We start from the raw sequence: 23,750 nt of genomic DNA on the forward strand, positions 1-23,750 counted from the left end.
CAGGTAGCATCACACTTTGCACTGTGTTTTTTCTTAGAGTACATTCGATTTTCCTAATTCCTTTACCCCCTCAATTGTTTTCTCACCTTCCTGGCCTCTGTAAGCATTTGAGGTTTTGACACTTAAAAATCAACTTCTTTAGATGAATTCAATGGGATGGTTATTTGATACTCTCTATTATCCATTTAAAAATTAATAAACAAATTCCTCTTTAACTGTTTAAAAAAGAAAATCAACTTCCCCAGTTCGGTTCTTTAGAGACACCAGGAAACCATCCTAGGTTTACTGTCCTCTCTCCTGTGCTCTTATCCTGCTGAATGGCACAAAGACACCAACTCACCCGTGAATGAGCCTTTTTATAATTGTGGATCTCACACTAGTTACTGTGACCTCAGGCAACTTCCTTAACTTCCCCAGCCTCTGCTTCCTCATCTGGAAAAGGACTCCAGGTCACTTAACGTGGGCAGTTAGGCAAAAGGCAAGTCAAATGCTCAGTTTGCCCAAAACACTGAGAGCCAGTCTGCCAAATGAGCGAGTCACCAAATCATTTGATTCTTTGAAGTATCCTGTTTCCGTTGATCAGCTCTTGTCTTGTCCCCATATCAGGATTTTACGGGATATTTAGCTCTTGTCTTCCCCAGCTCTCCACTGCTGCAACTGGAGACTGAAGCACCAAGTGGGGGAGAAGATTACAGGGGAGAAAGGGGATTAAAGAGAGGCAGGCTGGCGGGGGGGACTGGGGGCGATGCATAAAGAGAATACATTCATGAGACTGTGTTCTTTATTATGAAGACTCTCATAAATACATTATCCATATGAATAAGAAAGCATGAATGAAGAATATGCTAAGAATTCTCCTTATTAAAGAATATATTACTCTCCTTTCCCTCCCCCTCCCCCTCTCCACCCTTAGGCTCCAACAGCAGCAGCAGGAAATGGGAACAAGGACACTCTGAATGTTCCTTTTAAATGCTGCTATAAAGACATAATGAAAACTTCAATTAAAATGAAATGATTAAACAAAAGAAGTGAATTTGTCAAAGTTGCCATTCAGCCTAGTGGGAAATATACTGGTACTTTCCTCATTGGAACACTGGGAAGATTAAACGAGATGATGATTCTGCGGTCCACAGCATAGCACTCCATACACAGGGACTATTGTCACACTGCTCAGAATGGTGCCACCGCCCAGCCTGCCACCCAAATCTACGACCTGAGTCAGCCTTAACTCCTCCCTCCTGCCCACCTTCAAGTCCAGTCCAAACCAAGATTCTATCTGCATGGTGACTAAAAGAGACCCCCGAGGGACTTCCCTGGTGGTCCAGTGGTTAAGACTCCAGGCTTCCACTGCAGGGGGTGCAGGTTCCATCCCTGGTCAGGGAACTAAGATCCCATGTGCCACATGGTGCGGCAAAAAAAAAAAAAAAAAAAGAAAGAGACCCCAGGGAGCATGGGAAGGAAGGAATTAAGGATGTCTTGAGACTTACACCAGAAAATCAGCTCATGATCAAGTGAACAGAAATGCAGAGGCCCCAGGCCCACAATGGAATCACCCCTTCGCAGGGAGAATGGGTCCCTTGGTGAAGGCTGATGAAACAGGGAAGCCTGAAGGAGAGGCAGAAGTTGCACATTGGTGGGGTCTGCCCACCCACTGCCCAAGAGAGAGGCTGGAGCCATTAAAATTTCGCTTTCTGAGTTCTTGTTCACCAAGGCACCATCGGATAACCTGGCTTCCTGAGGAGCAATACCTCCAAGGAGAGAATGTTCTCACCCCACTGCTGTCAACCTCCAGGCTGCTTGAAATTAGTAATTTTCTTTCTGGTTTGTTCTCAGGTCCCGCATGGGTTATGTTTATTCAAGCATCAATAACTTCTGGAACTGAAAAGATTCATCTCTGAGCTTGCATGGCTGAAGGTCAGTACCAGATGAGTGACTCATTCTCCACGGTCAGTGTTCCCTGGTGGGGTCCTCTCTGTATGGCCAGTACCAGGACCCCCAATGTGATTGAGGGCTCTTTCCCCTAGCAGCCTCAAGCACCTCAACAAGACATCAGGTCTGGGACAGAAAGTAGGACCCAGTACTGCTGCAAAACAGAATCAGGTTTGAAGTTCCCTGTGAGGCACCAGCAAATGTTCTTGATCAGGACTTATGGCCTTTCCTAATAGTGTTGGAGAGGAAGGAGGAAAGTTCTTCCCCAGATTAGCCTTAAAATCTAATCGAGGAAAATTTTGTTGCCTAGATGATGGCGTATTAAAGTGTTTAGCAAAAGCAAGAATTTATAAAAAATTGTCTCTGATCTATAAGAACTAGGGAACTTAATAAATCTTCCAGGATTTTTAGCCACGCTTACGATATATCATACTGAGAAATTGCATTAGTATGTAGATGAGATGGGCAGAGGGCTGCGGGCTCCTGAAGCAATAGGACAACACTCCAGAGCATTCTTGTGGTAATGAGTGTGTCTCTCCCGAGTAGGGTACCCAAGAGAAGGAAAGGGGCAAGGGAGACAGGTACGTGTTGCGTGTCCTGATGACCTACTTTGTGCAGACACAGGGCTGGTAACCTTTACTATATAATAGCATCTTTTTGAACCCTCACTGTGTAAATCATTTGCTGTTTGTTTTTTTAAAATCTCCATCATATTAAATCTCCATCATCTAAATCTCCATCATATTCTTAAGGTGGCAAATGAGACAAAAAGCAGTACTTACTGTGTAAACACTGCTGGATCCCGCAGAGTAAAAAGGAACAGCCAACCCAAGGCTGGAGAAGGGCAGGAGCCAGGGACAGGTCTGTGGACTCAGCAGTAGGTTTGCTGATGACCTCTTTGGTGAACTGACTTGTCCGTGACTCAACAACCCAAGGTCCAGCCCCTCAGTTCAAGGGCAGAGAACGTGATGGCCATAGCCAAAATTGGGTTCTCCTGTATATCAGCCAGGGATGGCCAAGAGGGTGGGGACATGCAGTGTAGACAAAACCTGTGAGGGCTCATCCATGCTGGATTTGTGAGCTGTTGTTCTCAGAGATGCCATAGTGGCAAGGTCCCCAGGTTTCCCAACACCAGCTCCTGGTGTGATGCTCTCAAAGCACCATGAGTGTGTTACAATGAGCGCTCGTCCCTTTCACCACAAAACCTATTTTGCTCTTTATATTATGAGCTTATATAGCGATGTAAAAATCAATAATTAAAAGAAACAAACCGCACTAACTTAAAGTTTTTCACTGCAATAAGTACTTAACAAATTAACCTAATTAAATCAGACCTCTCTGAGGATTTGTACAATCCTTATTGTCTCTTTTCAAGTAAATGAATCTTTCCCACCGAGGAAAAGATGGTGTTGTGAGCAATACTCCTGCTTCTTTGTTTTCCCTGGGGTTGGAGGAGCTGGGGGCCTGGGAGGTACCTGCACCAACAGGGTTCCAGATGCAGTTTTGGTTTCCCCACTGAGCTACATTTACAGAAATTTAGAAAGCAGAAGGGAGGTAATAGACATTCTCCATCTCACAGAAACTGGTGTACATTGAGAATCCACAGGCCAGAGTTCTTTGCAGCAGTTATGACTCAGTAGATAAAGGCCACAGCCTAAGAATTAGCATTTTAACAGCCACTCCAGGTGATTTTTATCATGACACAAGTGTGGAAACATTGCAAGTCACCACGCTGCCTTCTCTATTGATTTTATGTAGCTGAGAAAGTTACTTCATCTCCTGAGGCCTCAATTTCCAGCCTTTGACTTGGGCACTATGATAGTGACCCATTATTATGTGCCAGTTGCCTAAAACTTCTTCAATGCAAAGTCTTTAATTAAAAAGCTGGAGACCCGATTTTCCAGCTAATGAATGGGATGGAAAATTAACACCAGTACTGTACCAGAGTTTGGAGGGGCTGTGTGGGGAAGCTCTAGGTTTTGGGGAGATACCCATTCCATCTCCATCACTTACCAGGCTGGAGTAAAGCCAAGTTATTTAGCTCCTCCAACCTCAATTTCTCCACCTATGATATAGTTATGATTCATACCTTCATACCTACCCTGTACGATTTTGCAAGTTCTGAAAATGCTGCATGTAAGGGCCTATGTGTACTATTTGTAAAACTGGCGTTAATATGGTAGCTGCTGGTGTTAGAAGTAATAGGAACAGGAGTCACTGTTAGTGATATTTCTAAACCTAGCTCTGATCATTCTGTAAAGCAGACAGGGAGATCTGGCCCTGGGATGAGTGCTCATCGTAACGCCCATTATCAGTGGCTTTGAGAGCATCACGCCAGGAGCTGGTGTTGGGAAACCCTAGAGAGGCCGGTCCAATCAATACACTAACATTTGCTTTGTCATCAAGCCTCATGCCCATGTTGACACAAGTGGCCATTAGAGGACAATGACGAGCCGTGGCAGAAGTAATGGGCTGGAAGGAGGCGGCAGCACGCTGGATGTGGCACTTGAGGAGATAGTGTTTTAATCAATTGTAGGTGGTCATTAATGTCCGGGATAAGGTTGGCTTGAGGTCAGGTGTGTTATCGCACTCAGACCCAACCTCGGAAACAACGTGGGTTCCCAGCTCAAGAAGAAAGGGGGCTCTCAAGGTCTCAACATCTTCTCAATGACCTCAACCGCAAGGGAGGCCGCCAGCAGGAATTTTACTGTACGATTCATGCTGTGTGGGCAGGAACTTTCAAGTACCCATTTCTCTAGAGGTAGGGGAAGCCACCCAAAACCAACTGATTAAGCTAATCAGTCAGTACTGAGAATGATGAAAAGTTCTGCCCCTGAAATTCTAACTTGCAGCTCTCTCTTCTCCTTTCTGAAAATGACCAGGAGGCAAACAAAAGGAAGGGCTGACTTGCTCTCAGTGTTGCCTGCCTTTCAGGTGGCCATGATTCACTCATATTGTTTACTTTCTGTCTAGATTGAATGGAGAAACAAGAGGGGCTTATATACATTATAATTTGTCCACTAAGTGGATACGGTGCAGTTTTAAAAATGGTTCTGGGATCCCTCTCATAGGCATGGAAATATTAAACCACAAAATATTAAGTGAAAAAAGCAAGATACAGAACTGTATACACAGTAGTAGTTCATGTTTATAAGGAAAAAATGTGCCCACACCCACAATGAAGTCGGGAAGAGCACACATGAAGAGATTGACACTAATCATCCCCACGGCAGGGTGCCCTCAACAGTGTCTACGTAATAATAATGAAAACTGTTTCCAGTGGGGGGATGATGAGCATTTTAAATTTCCTTCCTTATGACTCTCTGTACTCTCCAAGTTTTCCTTATGAAATGTATGTTGTTTAGTTTTAAAAGTGCAGAAAATGAAAAGGGGACAGCCACAAACAGGCACTACAGTATTCTTTGTAATGGTTTAAAAAATGGCAATATCTGAAAATCTGACAGTAGGGGGAAAAGTTAAGTAAAATCTGGTGTATTCATCCAATGGCATATTAACTGGCCTTAAGATTTCATTCTGAAGGCTCTAGCACCTTGGTGAAGATGTTGCTGCAGACAGGCTCTCTCGGGGCCACTTCCATTCTTTCCCTCTTGTACAAGGGTGCCCCATCATAGCTTGGGTTCCTTCAGATGAACTGGCTTCTGAGGAACAGGTCCTCTGCTGCTATCACTGCTCCCATGTCTCAGGCATGTGCACCCTGGAAGCCCAGACTGCCACCTGCTGCTCCACTCCGTGCAAGGATTCTGTGAGCCATGAAGCTTTGGAAATAAACCCCTTTCTTCTTAAAATGGAAATACATGTAGGGAAAGGTTCATTACCATGTTCTTCCTTTCTAAAAAGTGAGGTACAAAACTCTCCCTAGAGCATTATCACAGCCTTGTTGGAAAAGAAGAAAAACCCCAATCAGAAAAAAGACTGAAAGGGAATGCAACCAAAGCATGACAGTGACTGATTGTCTTTGGCTTCTAAGATCACGGGAGGACTCTTCTTGTTTATGTTTCTGTCTTTTGCACAATTTCTCTAATACGAGTATGTGTTGACAAGTTTTGAAAACTTAACATTTCATAAGAAAGATCAACTGTCACTGGAGTCTCTCCACAAAAGTGCAGAGAGGATTTTTGTGGTCTCCTCACGGCCACCCGTGTGTCCCAGTGTGGACACCATAGCTGGAGCTGGGGGTCCTGCTGGCACTGGCGTCTCTTCCTCTCTTCTTTGACTCCCCTTCCCATCCTCTGTATCTTTTCTTCCTTTCTCTATTAATATTGACATTCATGGGCACATCTTATTTTCCAGATGTTTTCCTTCCTTCGAATCCTCCACCTGAGATTAAATACTAAGGAAGCATGATAACGGTAAATAATGATTTTCATTGTAACAATCACAGTATAATAGGACAAGTGGAGCCCTTTGAACCACGTTGAATAACTAGTGGTTTATTCTGCATCCTGCATCCCTGGATGAAGCAAATGTTGCCCTTTTCCACCTGGAGCCATCAAGCGGTGAGATAATCAACAGGATGAGTGAAGGCAGTGAACAGGAGACCACCTTCACTAGGAAGATGCCAGTGGCAAGTGCAGCGAGGGCTTCCCAGTAGCTACAGCTTGCATCCGTCCAACCACCGCTCCAGAGTGTCAGAATGCTGGCAGTTGAGGGTCCAGTAGGTCCTGCGGGGAGGAAGGCCAGGGAGAGTGAACCGGAGGGGGCTCCCCATACTCACAGCTCGGCATCTCCAGGGAGCTCAGCCCCCGCTGGCCAATTTAAACCCACTGCCTGGCCCCTGGAGCATTTGGGTGGGCACAGTTCTGAAAGCTTTCTTGCATCCCAAGTATGTCTCTCTCACTGGCTGGTTCCACCACCCACTGGCATGAGTGCTGGTGCTCCCTCCATCCTGCTCACAGCATCTCCCCTTCCCATAAACCCCACACTGCAAGATGGGGAGGCTGAGCTGTGAACTGCGAAATCCTTCTCCAACCCTGCAAAGCATTTGTAGCTTCTCTGAAGTGAGCATCAGAGAAGCTCTGTGACATGTATGGTGAGTACTTGGCAGATCCTAGTTCTGAAACTGGAACACTTGTCCCACGGCCACGGCCTCTTGTTACCTTTCCATGCACCTGCTTCACCCCTCACCTTCCAAAATTCCTTCCAGCTCCTCAACCTAGGTCAGCTGGACTGAGTTTCTCTAACCTTTTCTCTTGGTCCCCCAAACATGACCCTCCTATTCCCAGCCCCTTGGCCAGAATCTAGACCCCAGGTCCTCCTCTCCCATCCTAGAAGTGGTGGGAGTCACCAGGCCACTGCAGACCATTAGACATCAGTTCGTCCCATCCCTCGACCGGGTATGAAGCTCTATGAGTCTTCCAGGTTAGGGGGTCACACAGTTGGAGAAGGGGCGGTGGCCCCCTGGCTCCTCATAGCTACAAAGCAGCAGGGAAAACACACAGAGACGTATTTTCAGAAATTGCAGCGCCCTCCATAGCCCCTGGCAGGCACTGCAGAAGGGACTCCTTGGGGAGGTGAGTGGGGGGAGCCTGAGTCTTCTCCCTTCCTGTCCGCCCCAAGTTCCACAGAGCAGCCTGATCTGAGCTTTGGAAAAGCCATGGCAGCTTAATAGCTTAATAAGAGCTCACTTCACTGGGAATCCTGAGCAAGTAAGAGGCCTTGATCAGACTGACCCAGAACATCTCTACTTAGTGCCATACAATGAAGATGGTTTTAGCTCATTAGTGCTTGCCCTAGGGGGCCAGCCAAGTTTCCAAATTAATTGGAAAGTCAAGACTATGCATGAAAGATATTTCTAACACTCAGAAGACAGTTAACATTAACAAAAGGATTCCCACTTTAAAATGCAATCTATTAAATTAGTGAGAAAAATAGGTTAACGTATAAGTGGTGTTGAGACCACCGACCAGCCCTTTGAAAAATATGAAGGTGGATGCCCTGTCTCACTTTTTAATACCAAAAGAATTTCCAAGAAGGACCAACATTTAAGTATAAAACCATGACAATTCTATTTTATAATTTATTTAACAAAAACTTAACATAGGGTATTTTGTGCCAGGGACTGTTCTAATATAGAGGAAAACATGGCTTGATTTCTTTAGAATCTTTCATCTTAATCTTGGTTGCTATACACTTACAGTCCCAAACCAGTGGGACTTGATGAGTGGGTGAAAGTCATTAATACAGGCTACTTACCACGCTCCCGTTCCTCTTTTTCCTTTTACAATTTTCTTGGCACATTCAATTGTCTCCTTTAAATTTGGATTCAGTAAAGCTGTGAAGAAAATGAAGTGGAATGATACCATGTCACCACTTGGCAGCTAAGTCAGAATGATGTCAAGGAAGCTACCAGGGGCTCACATTAAAGAGGCTTCCATGTGATTCCAAGAATAAATCTATCCCCGTATTTTTCTCAGACAACACTGGGAAGTAGCAGGATGTGGTCATCTTTTACTAAATCTATTGATTTTTTCTTATAATTCTTATAATAATATTTTCATTAAAAATGTATATAGTGGGGACTTCCCTGGTGGCCCAATGGTAAAGAATCTGCCTTCCAATGCAGGGGACATGGGTTTGATCCCTGGTCGGGGAACTAAGATCCCACATGCCGCGGGGCAACTAAGCCCGCGCGCCACAACTAGAGAAGAGAAAACCTGCACGCCACAACTAGAGAGAAGACGGCATGCTGCAAGAAAGAGCCCATGTGCCACAACTAAGACCCGATGCAGCCAAAAAAAATGTATATGTATAGTGAATATCCTGTGCTAGGCTATAGAAGAAGCAGTGGAGATAGAATAAGAAACACAATAAATCCATCCCTGCCTTCATAACGCCTACAGTCTGGAAGGGGGTAGATAAAGATTATAGACAATTATAATACAAAGGATACCTGGAACCATGGGGGAACGCAGCATTGAGTGGGGACACCTAATTCAGAGTTGAATTAGGGTCAGGGAAGGGTTATTGGGCCAAGTGACATCTAGTGGAGTAGGTAAGGGAAAGGGGTTGAGGACATCACAGAAGGAAAACTGTTCCAGGCAGAAGGAACAGCATGTGAGAGGGCCCAGAGGTGCCCCTGAAGAACCAACATGTCTATGCATCCATCCTTCCATTCCCTCCTTGGACTGTGAAACCAAGACCTCCCACCTGGGACCCCCTCCTTCTTGCCCACACCACAGTCTCCCCCCTTCCATAACCTAGTCTGATTGCTTCTCCTTAAAACATATTTCATTGCCCCCTCGTTGCCTGGAAAACAGAACCTCAAATCCTTGGCTTAGTCCAGCTTTGCCCAACGTGGCTTTCTACTTCCACTGCTTTCCTCCACGACCCCACCATTCAAGACATGTCGAGGGGCAAAGACAGTGCCAACCCTGATGGTACTGATACCCACAGCTTGGGGGTCATGCACAGATCCTCTTCCCAGACTTTGTTCACACTCATCTCCCAACCTGCATCTGCTCATCCAAAAGTATAGTCCTTAGAAGTCTGTCACTGACCACCTAGCCCACTGTGCCCTCTCCCCTTTTCTGAATAAAACGTCACTTTGATTCGGCACTTATCTGTTATATACATGCATACAAACATACTTACCTGCATAGTATGCATGCATACATACATGTATCAGTCCTAATGCCCAACTATCTTGTAAATTCTTTAAATAAAGGAAAATTGTGTTCATCAAGCACCAGACACCATGCTCAGGACTTAAGACTTGTAAAAGCCTTGTGGGAGCACCCCTCACTCCCCCCCGCAAAAAAAAAAGCCTCATCCCTATTCTGATCTGTAGCTCATGGATTAGTTTTGCCTGTTTCTAAACTTTATATGTGGATTCATATAGTACGTACTCTGTGTGACTACCTTATTTTATTCAACATTATGTGAAATTTATCCATGTTGTTGCTTATAGCTGTAACATATTCATTTCCATTAATGTGTGATTAGAAAAAAAAGAACATATTTAGGAAAACATTCCTTCATACACTTTGGTTTTTAAAAAGAGTCTCTAAATAAGAATATGCCATGATCTATTTATCCATTCAATTGTTGATGGATATTTGCTCCAGTTTTGGGGTTTTATTTAAAAAAAAGCTGCTAAGATCAAATAAAATAAAATAAAAGCCTTGTCAGGTAGGTACTATTATTAACTCCATTTTCTTTTAAAAATTTTATTATTTATTTTTGGCTGCATTGGGTCTTCGTTGCTTCACGCGGGCTTTCTCTAGTTGCGGTGGCTTCTCTTGTTGTGGAGCATGGGCTATAGACACGTGGGCTTCAGTAGTTGTGGCACATGGGCTCCAGAGCACAGGCTCAGTAGTTGTGGTGCATGGGCTTTGTTGCTCCATGGCATGTGGGATCTTCCCAGACCAGGGATCAAACCTGTGTCCCTGGCATTGGCAGGTGGATTCTTAACCACTGCACCACCAGGGAAGTCCCGTAACTCCATTTTCTAGATAAGAAAACTGAGGCTCAAATCACATAACTAGTAGGAGGTGGAGCCAAGGTTCTGTCTACCTTGAAGCCTGTGCTTTTTCTGTTCCCCACCCTGCCTGACAGGAAAACTATGCAATTCCTCTGAATTGCCCCCAGTACTTAGCACAAGGTCTAGCCCCTCTAGATGGTGCCTTGTGAGTCCTGTTGGCTTGTGGTTACAAATTCCCAGGGAAGACTGTCTTTCCCCTTTCTCTAGAGTGTCTTCCCTTTGGGGTTTTCTAGCTCATCCCTTTCAGCTGACAGGGTAGCTCTCAGGGCTCTCAGGTCTCTTTGAAGGTCACCAGTGCACCTCCGTACCTTGCTCAGACCCTGTCTACACAGTGACCTCAAACCCCCAGTGTCATCATCAGCTTCAGTCTTCACTTATCTCTCTGCATTCTTGCTCCTCTTTTTAGCCTCTAGGGATTTCTTACTTTCTTGCCAGTTCAGCTAGGTACTTTAAAAGATGGGGGTATTTTGGTTTTGTTTTTTTACTTTTTTACATTTTATCGAGTGGGAGGGTTTTTCAGGGTATCTAGTCCACCGTATTTTCATCACAGCACTCAATACCACCTCTATTACAGATAATTGTATTGGATTCTGGAGATAAAAATACATAACCTTCTTATGAGACATAAATTACAGCCCATCTTCTCCCGGTGATCACTCTGCCTGTCAAAGTGGCCGCCTCCTCTCCCCTTGAAGAAGAGTGTCTTCTAGATTAGGCCCAGCCAGAGCCCTCTGCCCTCACCCGTCAGGCTCCTCCCTGCCTCCCCCTCTGCTCACCTGGACGTGGGTCTCCATCGCTGCGTCCCAGGCTGCCCAGCCTGACTCACCGCAGCCCCTTCTCCTCGCGGACCTTTGGCAGTGCAGTGCTCTGCTTGGCCTCCCTGGGGTCCACCCTGGATTTGGCTCAGCTCCGTCTTTGCCAGGCCCTCTTTCTCCCAGCTCCAAACTTGTAAACGCTGGCCAGCCCTCTGAGCTCAACGCGGCCGCCCCGGAGCCCCAGGGTGGAAGGAGGGAGGGATCTACCAGAGCAGGACACGTGGCAACGGTTCTTGCCGTGGTCACACCAGTCACGGTTGCGGATCTGAAAGAAGCCGTAGCCGGTGTAGTCACCGCGCAAGCTGTCGTAGCAGCAGTGGGGTTGAACTTGCTCTCAAAATAAGCCAGGCACACCCCGAAGATGGAACGGGAGGGGTGTGGCTCAGAGGAGAGCTGGGGAAGCCTGGGGAGGGGCCAGTGGGAAAAGACGTGAGGAGTGGGGCTGAGAGGGGCTACTTACAGTTTTCGAGGCTGAGCCCTCAAAATCAGGCCTCCTTTGTGGAGTTTCTTAGCCACCACACAGCGCCCCAAGACAGCAGCGCCACTTGGAACCACCAGGTACCCAATGAGGGAGAGCACCATGGGCGCCTTCATCCTCTCCAGCTCAGGGTGACGGCCGCCAGGTGAGTGGATGGAGTCACAGGTAATTCCCACCGAGATCACTGGGACTCTGGCCGAAGAGAAGGGTGCTGTGGGACTGGGGGTGTGCAATTCAGTGTGTTCAGAAGAAGGGGATGCCCTCCTGGCTTAATCACAATGCTTCTTCCCATCCTAATTCTGTGTTTCGTGTCACTGCAAACCCATGGTACCCAAGGCCCTACCTCTTCTCCTCCCCTTCACCTCCTGTTTTCTCCGGAAACTGCTCTCTCCAAAGTCTCCTTCCCACCCCCCACCCCCATTCTTTCCCTCCAGCAAAACCCAATGAATGCTTTTTGGTTTTTTTCACACTCATTTCTCCTTGACAGTAGATACAGATGCTCAAATGCTTTCTTCCTCTTTACCGTGAAAGCAGAACTTGTTCATGAAACACATTTTCGAAAATAGAAAATGAGAAAAGAAAAAAATAATTCATCATGGTCCCACCATGATGAGCACAACAGCCACTGTCATGTTGAATTACTCCCACCATTGCCTTTTATCCTGGAATATATTCTGAGCTGTGGTCTTAACCTTTACACAGTCTTGACTCCAGATTTTCTACAAACCAAACTCCAGTGACCGTTTCTCTCATTGTCCTCACAAGGAGACCTGGTCCAGCCCGGACCTGCCAGTGATTAGCTGGGTCGTCACTGGAAAGAGCAGAGAAGTCTCTTAGCCTCACAGCACCTCTGCTTTCACACCTCTCTTCCTCTTGTTCACCTTCACACCGTGACATTCACCTTGCAGATTTCTTTGTACCTGTCCATCTCATTCCCACCCAGGTCCTTTGCACCTGCTATTCCTTCTGCCTTGAACATGATTCCCCCAATCACCACAGAGCTTGCTCTTTCCTGTCATGGTCTCAGCTGAAACAAGCTCACCACTTCAAATAGGATTGTCTGACCACTGCCCCATCCCAGAAAATAGTTTTCATTTTCTTCACAATATAAGTAAATTTCAGAAAGTTCCTTGTTCATTTATTCATTCATTTGTCTACCTCCCATACCAGAGTGTAAGCACCAGGCATGCAGAAAACTGGCCTGTCTTGTCCTCTGCGTTAGCCTCAGAATTTAGAACAGAACCTGGGGCACAGTAGGTGCTCAGTGAATCTTTGATGAATGAATGAATGAATGATTGAACAAAAACATACTCTTCCCAACAGAACTGTCATCGGATGAGCAATAAGTGAATGTGCTGATGAGCATCTCCTGCAGCTGGGAATAGTCATGCCTGTCCCAGTTCGTGCCCACCGTACACCCACTTACCATCCTTCTGCAGGCCCTTGGTGCCTCCTCGGGGGAAGGGAAGAGCAGCCACTGCAACAGGCTCAACGTTTATTGCAGGAAAGTTCTATCTACATTCCGCTCCCTGGATTTTTCAGATGTCACTTCCTTGATAACCCGTTTGCCTTCACCCAAGAGCTTCCAAACCATAAGTCCTTCTTCGCGACCTGCTCTTCTAGAATCTTTTCTATGACATCTGTTGCTATGCACCAAGGTATTCTGAAACAGGGAGGGGTTGGTCACCAGCACATTTGTATTAGTTTTCTATTGCTGCTATAACAAGTCACCTCCAACTTAGCAGCTAAAACAACACAAATGTATGAACTCAAAGTTCTATAGGTCAGAAGTCTAACAGGGCTCACCAGGCTAAAAGCAAGGTGTTGGCAGGGCCATGCTCCCTTCTGGGGGCCCTAAAGGAGGATCCACTCCCTTGCTCATTGGGCTCTTGGCAGAATACAGTCCTTGTAGCTGTAGCACCAAGATCTCTGTTTCCTTGCCGGCTGTCAGCTGAGGGTCATTCCCAGCTGCCAGGGGCCATCTGCATTTCTTCCTCTAACTTCAAAGACAGCAAGGGTGGGTGAAAACTCTTTCACGCTGAATCTCATCTGCCTCTCCTTCCATTGTTGTATCTCATGGACTCCCTCCTGCTTTTAAGGACACATGTGATTACACTGGCTCACCCAGACCCTCCAGGATAATCTCCACATTTATGTCATTTGGAGTTGCCCCCAAACAAGCTTCTGCCAGTGGGCCTGGACTGGCAGAGTGAGGGTATGTTCATTTCTACTATGGGGCACCCACATGCTGCTTCTGGGAGGTTTTCTAGGGGAGCAGCCCTGACTGGGTCCTGGGATCCCCAGAAGCTCTGATGCTATAATCCCTCTCCCAGGAATAATGCATCAGCACCCATTCCTCACTGACCATGACCTAACGGAATTTGCATGAGGGGAGAAAACTGTGGCCTTGGGAGTCAATATTATAAGTGTTTATTGTTATCTGGACATTCTCTGGGTTCCGGGAATGGCAGGGGATGTGCTTGCCCTGAGGAAGGCTCACTGTGGGACCATCCTCTCCTGCAGCCCTAGAACCTGATGTAGTTTCCTTCCCTCCCTGGCCTGTATTAATTACAAAGGGGGAAATGTGCTTTGCGTGGAGAAATCTTGACAGCACCACTCTAACCAAGGTGTCAGGCTTGGCACTGACAGCAGTAGGATGGCCTGACATTATGTGTCACTCGTGCCCTACGGGGGAAGCTACGCAACATCACACTGGCCCCTCACATTCTGTTCCCCAGGCCTGGTGACCCAAGAAAATGCATCAATCATTAAGCTCCATGGTCCTGAGTCTTCCAGCAAAGCTGCTAGGATCCCTCCTCCCACAAGTGGAGAACACCTGCGTACACACGAAGGCCACCTTTAGCTCCAGAATGCAGAGATGTGTGCATAAGGGGGCCCCTGCCAACTGTTCCATCACAGCTTTGGTTATTGTAAAGATCATTTGTCAACTATAATCCAACTGTAAGATAAATTTGACTGCTTCAAGTCCCAAGTCCACTACAGGAGCCAGGATCCCTGAATTGGGGCCAGGATCAGCCACTTCTAAGTCGGGGACAGGGAGCCAGTCCTGAATCCCTGAGTTTCACCTGCTCTTGCAGGGCTGAGCCCTCTCAGTTTGCCCCAGCCCTGGGCCCTAGCCGGACTTCTCCTGAGCCTTCCCCAACAGATGGATCTCCATCTGCTCCTCAGACATCACCCGATAACACAATCTATAATTACATTTGTATCTGTGTCAATATCTGCATCTATATCTGTGCAGCATCTGCAAAAAAAAAAAAAAAAAAGCCTGGAGACAAGAAAAGATGCTGGCCAGCCAATCCTACAGACACTCAAAAGCATGCAAGGTAGAAGTTCCCTCTGAAATGATCTAGTTTACCTGTTCTCAAAAGTGTTTCTTGGCAGTGAAGCCAGTCTCATGCAGAAACCCTCGAAGCCAGCTCACTTTCTTTGCTGCCTTTGCAAGTGGCCCGTAGGGACGACATCAGGGCCTGAGGAAAATGCATCCAGTTCATGTTATTCATATCTGAGTAAGGCAGAAACAGGACCAGGTCCGGACCTCAGGGCTTCTGAGCCCAAAGAAAGAGGTCTGAGAATATATTTTTGGTCGTCCAGCCAAAACCATTCCTGCCTAAAAGAACCGCAGTGGTGGGCAGAGAGCCCTGAATTGGGCAGCACCCCTGTCTCTGGCCTAGGGGTAGGTGTATGACCTAGTTCTGGCCTGTAGGATGTAAGGGAAAATGCACTGAGGAGAGGGCTCCTGGGAATGATTTCCCTTTGGTAACAGAGACAAGGAAGGACAGAGTCCCATTCGAGGCCACCCTGCTTCCCCTTTGAACTCGGCCTCACGAAGCATGATGCTGCCATTATTTGACATTAGGGGACCTAGAAAATGACACTAATACCAAATCAGAGCCTGATACCCCTGATCTCTGAATCACTATCAGCAGTCGCCCATCTCCAGACTTCTTCTTACGCAAGAAAAATAAAGCTCTGTGGCGTGAGCCCCCTTTTGTCACGCATTGTACCTGCTGCTGAAAGCATCTCTGACAGATTCAGGGATTTGTGTAAATCTGCCACACGTTTATTTTCAAATCCAAGCATTTTTAGCTGTGGTGTTGCTTCCCGAGTTTGAAAAGATATTTTTGTACTTCAGCTGAAATGGCAACAGAAAGAAAACAGCCGCACTTTTGTGTACTCACTGAGGGGTTGTCTGAGGCAAAGTGTGTTCGCGGAAAGGGAGAGGAGGTGTTTTCTTTTATGAAGATTTTTGTTGTTGCCCGTGTAGGACAAAGCCTCCCTCGGATGCTGATGGAAGGAGAAAGACTTCAGGCTGAACAGAGAGAGACTCTGAGCAGGAGGCAGGGAGGGGACACATCACGACCTTAAGTGACGGCATCGCAGGAGGGAGCCACCGTTACTGTCCCGGGAGCTCCTGAGCCCACATTGCAAAGTGGATGAGGAACCCAGCAGGAACCACCTCAAGCCAAATGGCCCTCATCACAAAGAGGATGAGAAGCCACCTCAAACCACAGTGCTCCCATCACAAAGGGTATGAGGAACCCAGCAGGAATCACCTCACACCAAAAGGCCCCGATCACAAAACGGTTGAGGACCCTTTGTGATCTGGGCCCTTTGGTGTGTGGTGGTTCTTGCTGGGTTCTTCATCCCCTTTGGGATGTGGACCCTTTGGTGTGAGGTGGTTCCTGCTGGCTTCCTCATCCCCTTTGAGATGTGGGCCCTTTGATGTGAAGTGGTTCCTGCTGGGTTCCTCATCCCCTTGGGATGTGGACCCTTTGGTGTGAGGTGGTTTCTGCTGGGTTCTTCTTCCCCATTGTGATGTTGCCCGTTTGGTGTGAGGTGGTTCCTGCTGGGTTCCTTATGCCTTTTTAAAAAAATTTTATTGGAATACAGTTGATTTACAATGTTGTGTTCAGTTTCAGCTATACAGCAAAATGAATCAGTTATACGTATTCATATATTCACCATTTTTAAGATTCTTTCCCCATATAAACCATTATAGAGTACTAAGTAGCGTTCCCTGTGCTATACAGTGGGTCCTTATAAGTTATCTATTTTATATATAGTAGTGTGTATATGTCAACCCCAATCTCTCAGTTTATCCCTCCCTCCCTCCCCCTTCCGGCCTGGTAACCACAAGTTTGTTGTCTACATCTGTGACTTCTCATTACCTTTTATTTTTATCTTATTTTATTTTATTTTAACATCTTTATTGGAGTATAATTGCTTTACAATGGTGTGTAGTTTCTGCTTTATAAAAGAGTGACTCAGTTATACATATACATATGTTCTCATATCTCTACCCTCTTGCGTCTCCCTCCCTCCCACCCTCCCTATCTCACCCCTCTAGGTGGTCACAAAGCACCGAGCTGATCTCCCTTTGCTTTGCGGCTGCTTCCCACTAACTATCTATTTTACGTTTGGTAATGTATATATGTCCATGCCACTCTCTCAATTTGTCACAGCTTACCTTCCCACTCCCCATATCCTCAAGTCCATTCTCTAGCAGGTGTGTGTCTTTATTCTTGTCTTACTCCTAGGTTCTTCATGACATTTATTTTTTCTTAAAATCTATATATATATATGTGTTAGCATACGGTATTTGTCTTTCTCTTTCTGACGTACTTCACTCTGTATGACAGACTCTAAATCCATCCACCTCACTACAAATAACTCAATTTCATTTCTTTTTATGGCTGAGTAATATTCCATTGTATATATGTGCCACATCTTCTTTTCCATTCATCCGCTGATGGACACTTAGGTTTCTTCCATCTCCTGGCTATTGTAAACAGAGCTGCAATGAACATTTTGGTACATAACTATTTTGCAATTATAGTTTTCTCACGGTATATGCCCAGTAGTGGGATTGCTGGGTCATATGGTAGTTCTATTTGTAGTTTTTTAAGGAACCTCCGTAGTGTTCTCCATAGTGGCTGTACCAATTCACATTCCCACCAGCAGTACAAGAGTGTTCCCTTTTCCCCAAAACCTCTCCAGCATTTATTGTTTCTAGATTTTTTCATGATGGGCAGTCTGACCAGTGTGAGATGATATCTCATAGTAGTTTTGATTTGCATTTCTCTAATAATTAATGATGTCAAACATTCTTTCATGTGTTTGTTGGCAATCTGTATATGTTCTTTGGAAAAATGTCTATTTAGGTCTTCTGCCCATTTTTGGATTTGGTTGTTTGTTTTTTTGTTATTGAGCTGCATGAGCTGCTTGTAAATTTTGGAGCTTAATCCTTTGTCAGTTGCTTCATTTGCAAATATTTTCTCCCATTCTGAGGGTGGTCTTGTTTATGGTTTCCTTAACTGTGCAGAAGCTTTTAAGTTTCATTAGGTCCCATTTGTTTATTTTTGTTTTTATTTCCATTTCTCTAGGAGGTGGGTCAAAAAGGATCTTGCTGTGATTTATGTCATAGAATATTCTGCCTATGTTTTCCTCTAAGAGTTTGATAGTTTCTGGTCTTACATTTAGGTCTTTAATCGATTTTGAGCTTATTTTTGTGTATGGTGTTAGGGAGTGTTCTAATTGCATACTTTTACTTGTACCTGTCCAGGTTTCCCAGAACCACTTATTGAAGGGGCTGTCTTTTCTCCACTATATTCGTGCCTCCTTTATCAAAGATAAGGTGACCTATGTGTGTGGGTTTATCTCTGGGCTTTCTATCCTGTTTCATTGATCTATATTACTGTTTTAGTGCCAGTACCATACTCTTTTGATTACTGTAGTTTTGTAATATAGTCTGAAGTCAGGGAGCCTGATTCCTCCAGCTCCATTTTTCATTCTCAAGATTGCCTTGGGTATTCGGGGTCTTTTGTGTTTCCATACAAATTGTGAAATATTTTTGTTCTAGTACTGTGAAAAATGTCAGTGGTAGTTTGATAGGGATTGCATTGAATCTGTAGATTGCTTTGCGTAGTAGAGTCATTTTTACAATGTTGATTCTTCCAATCTAGGAACATGGTATATCTCTCCATCTATTTGTATCATCTTTAATTTCTTTCATCAGTGTCTTATAATTTTCTGTATATGGGTCTTTTGTCCCCATTTGGTAGGTTTATTCCTAGATATTTTATTCTTTTTGTTGCAATGGTAAATGGGAGTGTTTTATTAATTTCACTTTCAGATTTTTCATCATTAGTGTATAGGAATGCCAGAGAATTCTGTGCATTAATTTTGTATCCTGCTACTTTACCAAATTCATTGATTAGATCTAGTAGCTTTCTAGTAGCATCTTAAGGATTCTCTATGTATAGTATCATGTCATCTGCAAAGAGTGTCATCTTTACATCTTCTTTTCTGATTTGGATTCCTTTTATTTCCTTTTCTTCTCTGATTGCTCTGGCTAAAACTTCCAAAACTATGTTGAATAAGAGTGGTGAGAGTGGACAACCTTGTCTTGTTCCTGATCTTAGTGGAAATGGTTTGAGTTTTTCACCATTGAGGATGATATTGGCTGTGGGTGTGTCATATATGGCCTTTATTATGTTGAGGAAAGTTCCCTCTATGCCTACTTTCTGCAGTGTTCTTATCATAAATGTGTGTTGAAATTTTTCGAAAGCTTTCTCTGCATCTATTGAGATGATCGTATCATTTTTCTCCTTCAGTTTGTTAATATGGTGTATCTCGTTGATTGTTTTACGTATATTGAAGAATCCTTGCATTGCTGGAATAAACCCCACTTGATCATGGTGTATGATTCTTTCAATGTGCTGTTGGATTCTGTTTGCTAGTATTTTGTTGAGGATTTTTGCATCTGTGTTCATCAGTGCTATTGGCCTGTAGTTTTCTTTCTTTGTGACAACTTTGTCTGGTTTTGGTATCACGGTGATGGTGGCCTCATAGAATGAGTTTGGGAGTGTTCCTCTCTCTGCTATATTTTGAAAGAGTTTGGAAAGGATAGGTGTTATCTCTTCTCTAAATGTTTGATAGAATTCACCTGTGAAGCCATCTGGTCCTGGACTTTTCTTTGTTGGAAGATTTTTAATCACAGTTTCAATTTCAGTGCTTGTGATTTGTCTGTTCATATTTTCTGTTTCTTCCTGATTCAGTCTTGGCAGGTTGTGCATTTCTAAGAATTTGTCCATTTCTTCCAGGTTGTCCATTTTATTGGCATAGAGTTGCTTGTAGTAATCTCTCATGATCTTTTGTATTTCTGCAGTATCAGTTGTTATTTCTCTTTTTACATTTCTAATTCTATTGATTTGAGTCTTCTCCCTTTTTATCTGGATGAGTCTGGTTAATGGCTTATCAATTTTGTTTATCTTCTCAAAGAACCAGATTTTAGTTTTATTGATGTTTGCTATCGTTTCATTCAATTCTTTTTCATTTATTTCTGATCTGGTCTTTATGATTTCTTTCCTTCTGCTAACTTTGGGGTTTTTTTTTTTTTGGTTCTTCTTTCTCTAATTGCTTTAGGTGCAAGGTTAGGTTGTTTATTCGAGATGCTTCCTGTTTCTTAAGGCAGGATTGTATTGCTATAAACTTCCCTCTTAGAACTGCTTTTGCTGTATCCCATAGGTTTTGGGTCATCGTGTCTCCATTGTCATCTGTTTCTAGGTATTTTTCGATTTTCTCTTTGATTTCTTCAGTGATCACTTCGTTATTAAGTAGTGCATTGTTTAGCCTCCATGTGTTTGTATTTTTTACAGATATTTTCCTGTAATTGATGTCTAGTCTCATAGCATTGTGGTCGGAAAAGATACTTGATACAATTTCAATTTCTTAAATTTACCAAGGCTTGATTTGTGACCCAAGATAGGATGTATCCTGGAGAATGTTCCATGAGCACTTGAGAAAATTGTGTATTCTGTGGTTTTTGGATGGAATATCCTATAAATATCAATTATGTCCATCTTGTTTAATGTATCATTTAAAGCTTGTGTTTCCTTATTTATTTTCATTTTGGATGATCTGTCCATTGGTGAAAGTGGGGTGTTAAAGTCCCCTACTCTGAATGTGTTACTGTCAATTTCCCCTTTTAGAGCTGTTAGTATTTGCCTTATGTATTGAGGTGCTCCTATGTTGGGGGCATAAAGATTTACAATCGTTATATTTTCTTCTTGGATCAATCCCTTGTTCATTATGTAGTGTCCTTCTTTGTCTCTTGTAATAATCTTTAAAGTCTATTTTGTCTGATATTAGAATTGCTACTCCAGCATTTTTTGATTTCAATTTGCATGGAATATCTTTTTCCATCCCCACACTTTCAGTCTGTATGTGTCCCTAAGTCTGATGTGGCTCTCTTGTATACAGCACATATATGGGTCTTGTTTTTGTGTCCATTAAGCCAGTCTGTATCTTTTGGTGGGAGCATTTAATCCATTTACATTTAAGGTAATTATCAATATGTATGTTCCTATTCCCAGTTTCTTAATTGTTTTGGGCTTGTTGTTGTAGGTCTTTCCCTTCTCTTCTGTTTGTTGCCTAGAGAAGTTCCCTTAGCATTTGTTGTAAAGCTGGTTTGGTGGTGCTGAACTCGATCAGATTTTGCTTGTCTGTAAAGTTTTTAATTTCTCCATCAAATCTGAATGAGATCTTGCTGGGTAGAGTAATCTTGGTTGTAGGTTTTTCTCCTTCATCACTTTAAATATGTCCTGCCACTCCCTTGTGGCTTGCAGAGTTTCTGCTGAAAGATCAGCTGTTAACCTTATGGGGATTCCCTTGTGTGTTATTTGTTGTTTTTCCCTTGCTGCTTTTAATTTGTTTTCTTTGTATTTAATATTTGATAGTTTGATTAATATGTGACTTGGTGTATTTCTCCTTGGATTTATGCTATATGGGACTCTCTGTGCTTCCTGGACTTGATTAACTATTTCCTTTCCCATATTAGGGAAGTTTTCAACTATAATCTCTTCAAATATTTTCTCAGTCCCTTTCTCTCTTCTTCTTCAGGGACCCCTCTAATTCGAATGTTGGTTCATTTAATTTTTTCCCAGAGGTCTCTGAGACTGTCCTCAGTGCTTTTCATTCCTTTTTCTTTATTCTGCTCTGCAGTAGTTATTTCCACTATTTTATTTTCCAGGTCACTTATCCGTTCTTCTGCCTCAGTTATTCTGCTATTAATCCCTTCTAGAGTATTTTTAATTTCATTTTTTGTGTTTTTCATCATTGCTTGTTTCGACTTTAGTTCTTCTACGTCCTTGTAAAAAGTTTCTTGCATATTCTCTATTCTATATCCAAGATTTTGGATCATCATTACTGTCATTATTCTGAATTCCTTTTCCGGTGGACTGCCTATTTCCTCTTCATTTGTTAGGTCTAGTGGGTTTTTACCTTGCTCCTTCACCTGCTGTGTGTTTTTCTGTTTTCTCATTTTGCTTATCTTACTGTGTTTGGTGTCTCCTTTTTGCAGGCTCCAGGTTCATAGTTCCCTTTGTTTTTGGTGTCCCTCCCCAGTGGCTACAGTTGGTTCTGTGGGTTGTGTAGGCTTCCTGGTGGAGGGGTGTAGTGCCTGTGTTCTGGTGGATGAGGTGGGATCTTGTCTTTCTGATGGGCAGGTCCACGTCTGGTGGTGTGTTTTGGGGTGTCTGTGGCTTTATTATGACTTTAGGCAGCCTCTCTGCTAACAGGTGGGGTTGTGTTCCTGTCTTGCTACTTGTTTGGCATAGGGTGTCCAGCACTGTAGCTTGCTGGTCATTGAGTGAAGCTGGGTCTTGGTGTTGAGATGGAGATCTCTGGGAGATTTTCGGGGTTTGATATCACGTAGAGCTGGGAGGTCTCTTGTGGACCAGTGTCCTGAAGTTGGCTCTCCCACCTCAGAGGCACAGCCCTGACATCTGGCTGGAGCACCAAGAGCCTTTCATCAACACGGCTCAGAATAAAAGGCAGAAATATTAGAAAGAAAGAAAGGTAGAGGATAAAATAAAATAAAATAAAGTAAGATAAAATAAAGTCATTAAAATAAAAAATAGTAAGAAAAAAAATTTTTTTAAAGAAAAAAAAAAGGACGGACAGAACCCTAGGAAAATGGTGAAAGCAAAGCTATACAGACAAAATCTCACACAGAAGCATGCACATACACACTCACAAAACAGGAAAAGGGGGAAAAATAATATATCTTGCTCCCAAAGTCCACCTCCTCAATTTGGGATGATTCGTTGTCTATTCATGTATTCCACAGATGCAGGGTATATCAAATTGATTTTGGAGCTTTAATCCGTTGCATCTGAGGCTGCTGGGAGAAAGTTCCATTTCTCTTCTTTGTTCACACAGCTTTGGATTTGGCTCCGCCTCTGCATGTAAGTCACCTGAGGACGTCTGTTCTTCGCTCAGACAGGACAGGGTTAAGGGAGCAGCTGATTCGGGGGCTGTGGCTCACTCAGGCCGGGGGTAGGGAGGGGCACGGAGTGCGGGGCGAGCCTGCGGCAGCAGAGGACAGCGTGACATTGCACCAGCCTGAGGCGCGCCGTGCGTTCTCCCGGGGAAGTTGTCCGTGGATCACGGGACCCTGGCAGCGGCTGGCTGCACAGGCTCCCAGGAGGGGCGGTGTGGACAGTGAGCTGGGCTCGCACACAGGCTTCTTGGTGGCGGCAGCAGCAGCAGCCTTAGCGTCTCATGCCTGTCTCTGGGGTCCGTGCTGTTAGCCATGGCTCGCGCCCGTTTCTGGAGCTCCTTTAAGCAGCGTTCTTAATCCCCTCTCCTCGCGCACCAGGAGCAAAGAGGTAAGAAAACGTGTCTTGTCTCTTCGGCAGCTCCAGACTTTTCCCGGACTCCCCCCCGGCTAGGCATGGTGCACTAGCCCCTTCAGGCTGTGTTCGCGCCACCAGTCCTCTCCCTGTGATCCGATCGAAGCCCGAGCCTCAGCTCCCAGCCCCCGCCCGCCCCGGCGAGTGAGCAGACAAGCGTCTCGGGCTGGTGAGTGCCGGTCGGCACCGATCCTCTGTGTGGGATTCTCCCCGCTTTGCCTTCCGCACCCTTGTTGCTGTGGTTTCCTCCGCCACCCGCAGTCTCCACCCGCGAACGGGCTTCCTAGTGTGTGGAAACCTTTCCTCCTTCACAG

The 23,750-nt window shown here is 44.7% G+C and overlaps 1 protein-coding gene across 1 annotated transcript; it reads right to left on the reverse strand.

Annotated features, from left to right (window-relative positions):
• Positions 1 to 6,541: 6,541 nt before the first annotated feature.
• On the reverse strand, positions 6,542 to 11,838 carry LYZL4 (lysozyme like 4; the record flags this gene model as incomplete). Its single annotated transcript, XM_082638503.1, is given in 5 exon segments — positions 6,542 to 6,611; positions 8,143 to 8,221; positions 11,452 to 11,556; positions 11,559 to 11,637; positions 11,731 to 11,838. Coding segments are annotated over 5 exon segments (441 nt in total).
• Positions 11,839 to 23,750: the final 11,912 nt, after the last annotated feature.

Source organism: Mesoplodon mirus (assembly GCF_964341445.2).
Source record: "Mesoplodon mirus genome assembly, chromosome: 12".
NCBI classification, from domain to species: Eukaryota; Metazoa; Chordata; class Mammalia; order Artiodactyla; family Ziphiidae; genus Mesoplodon; species Mesoplodon mirus.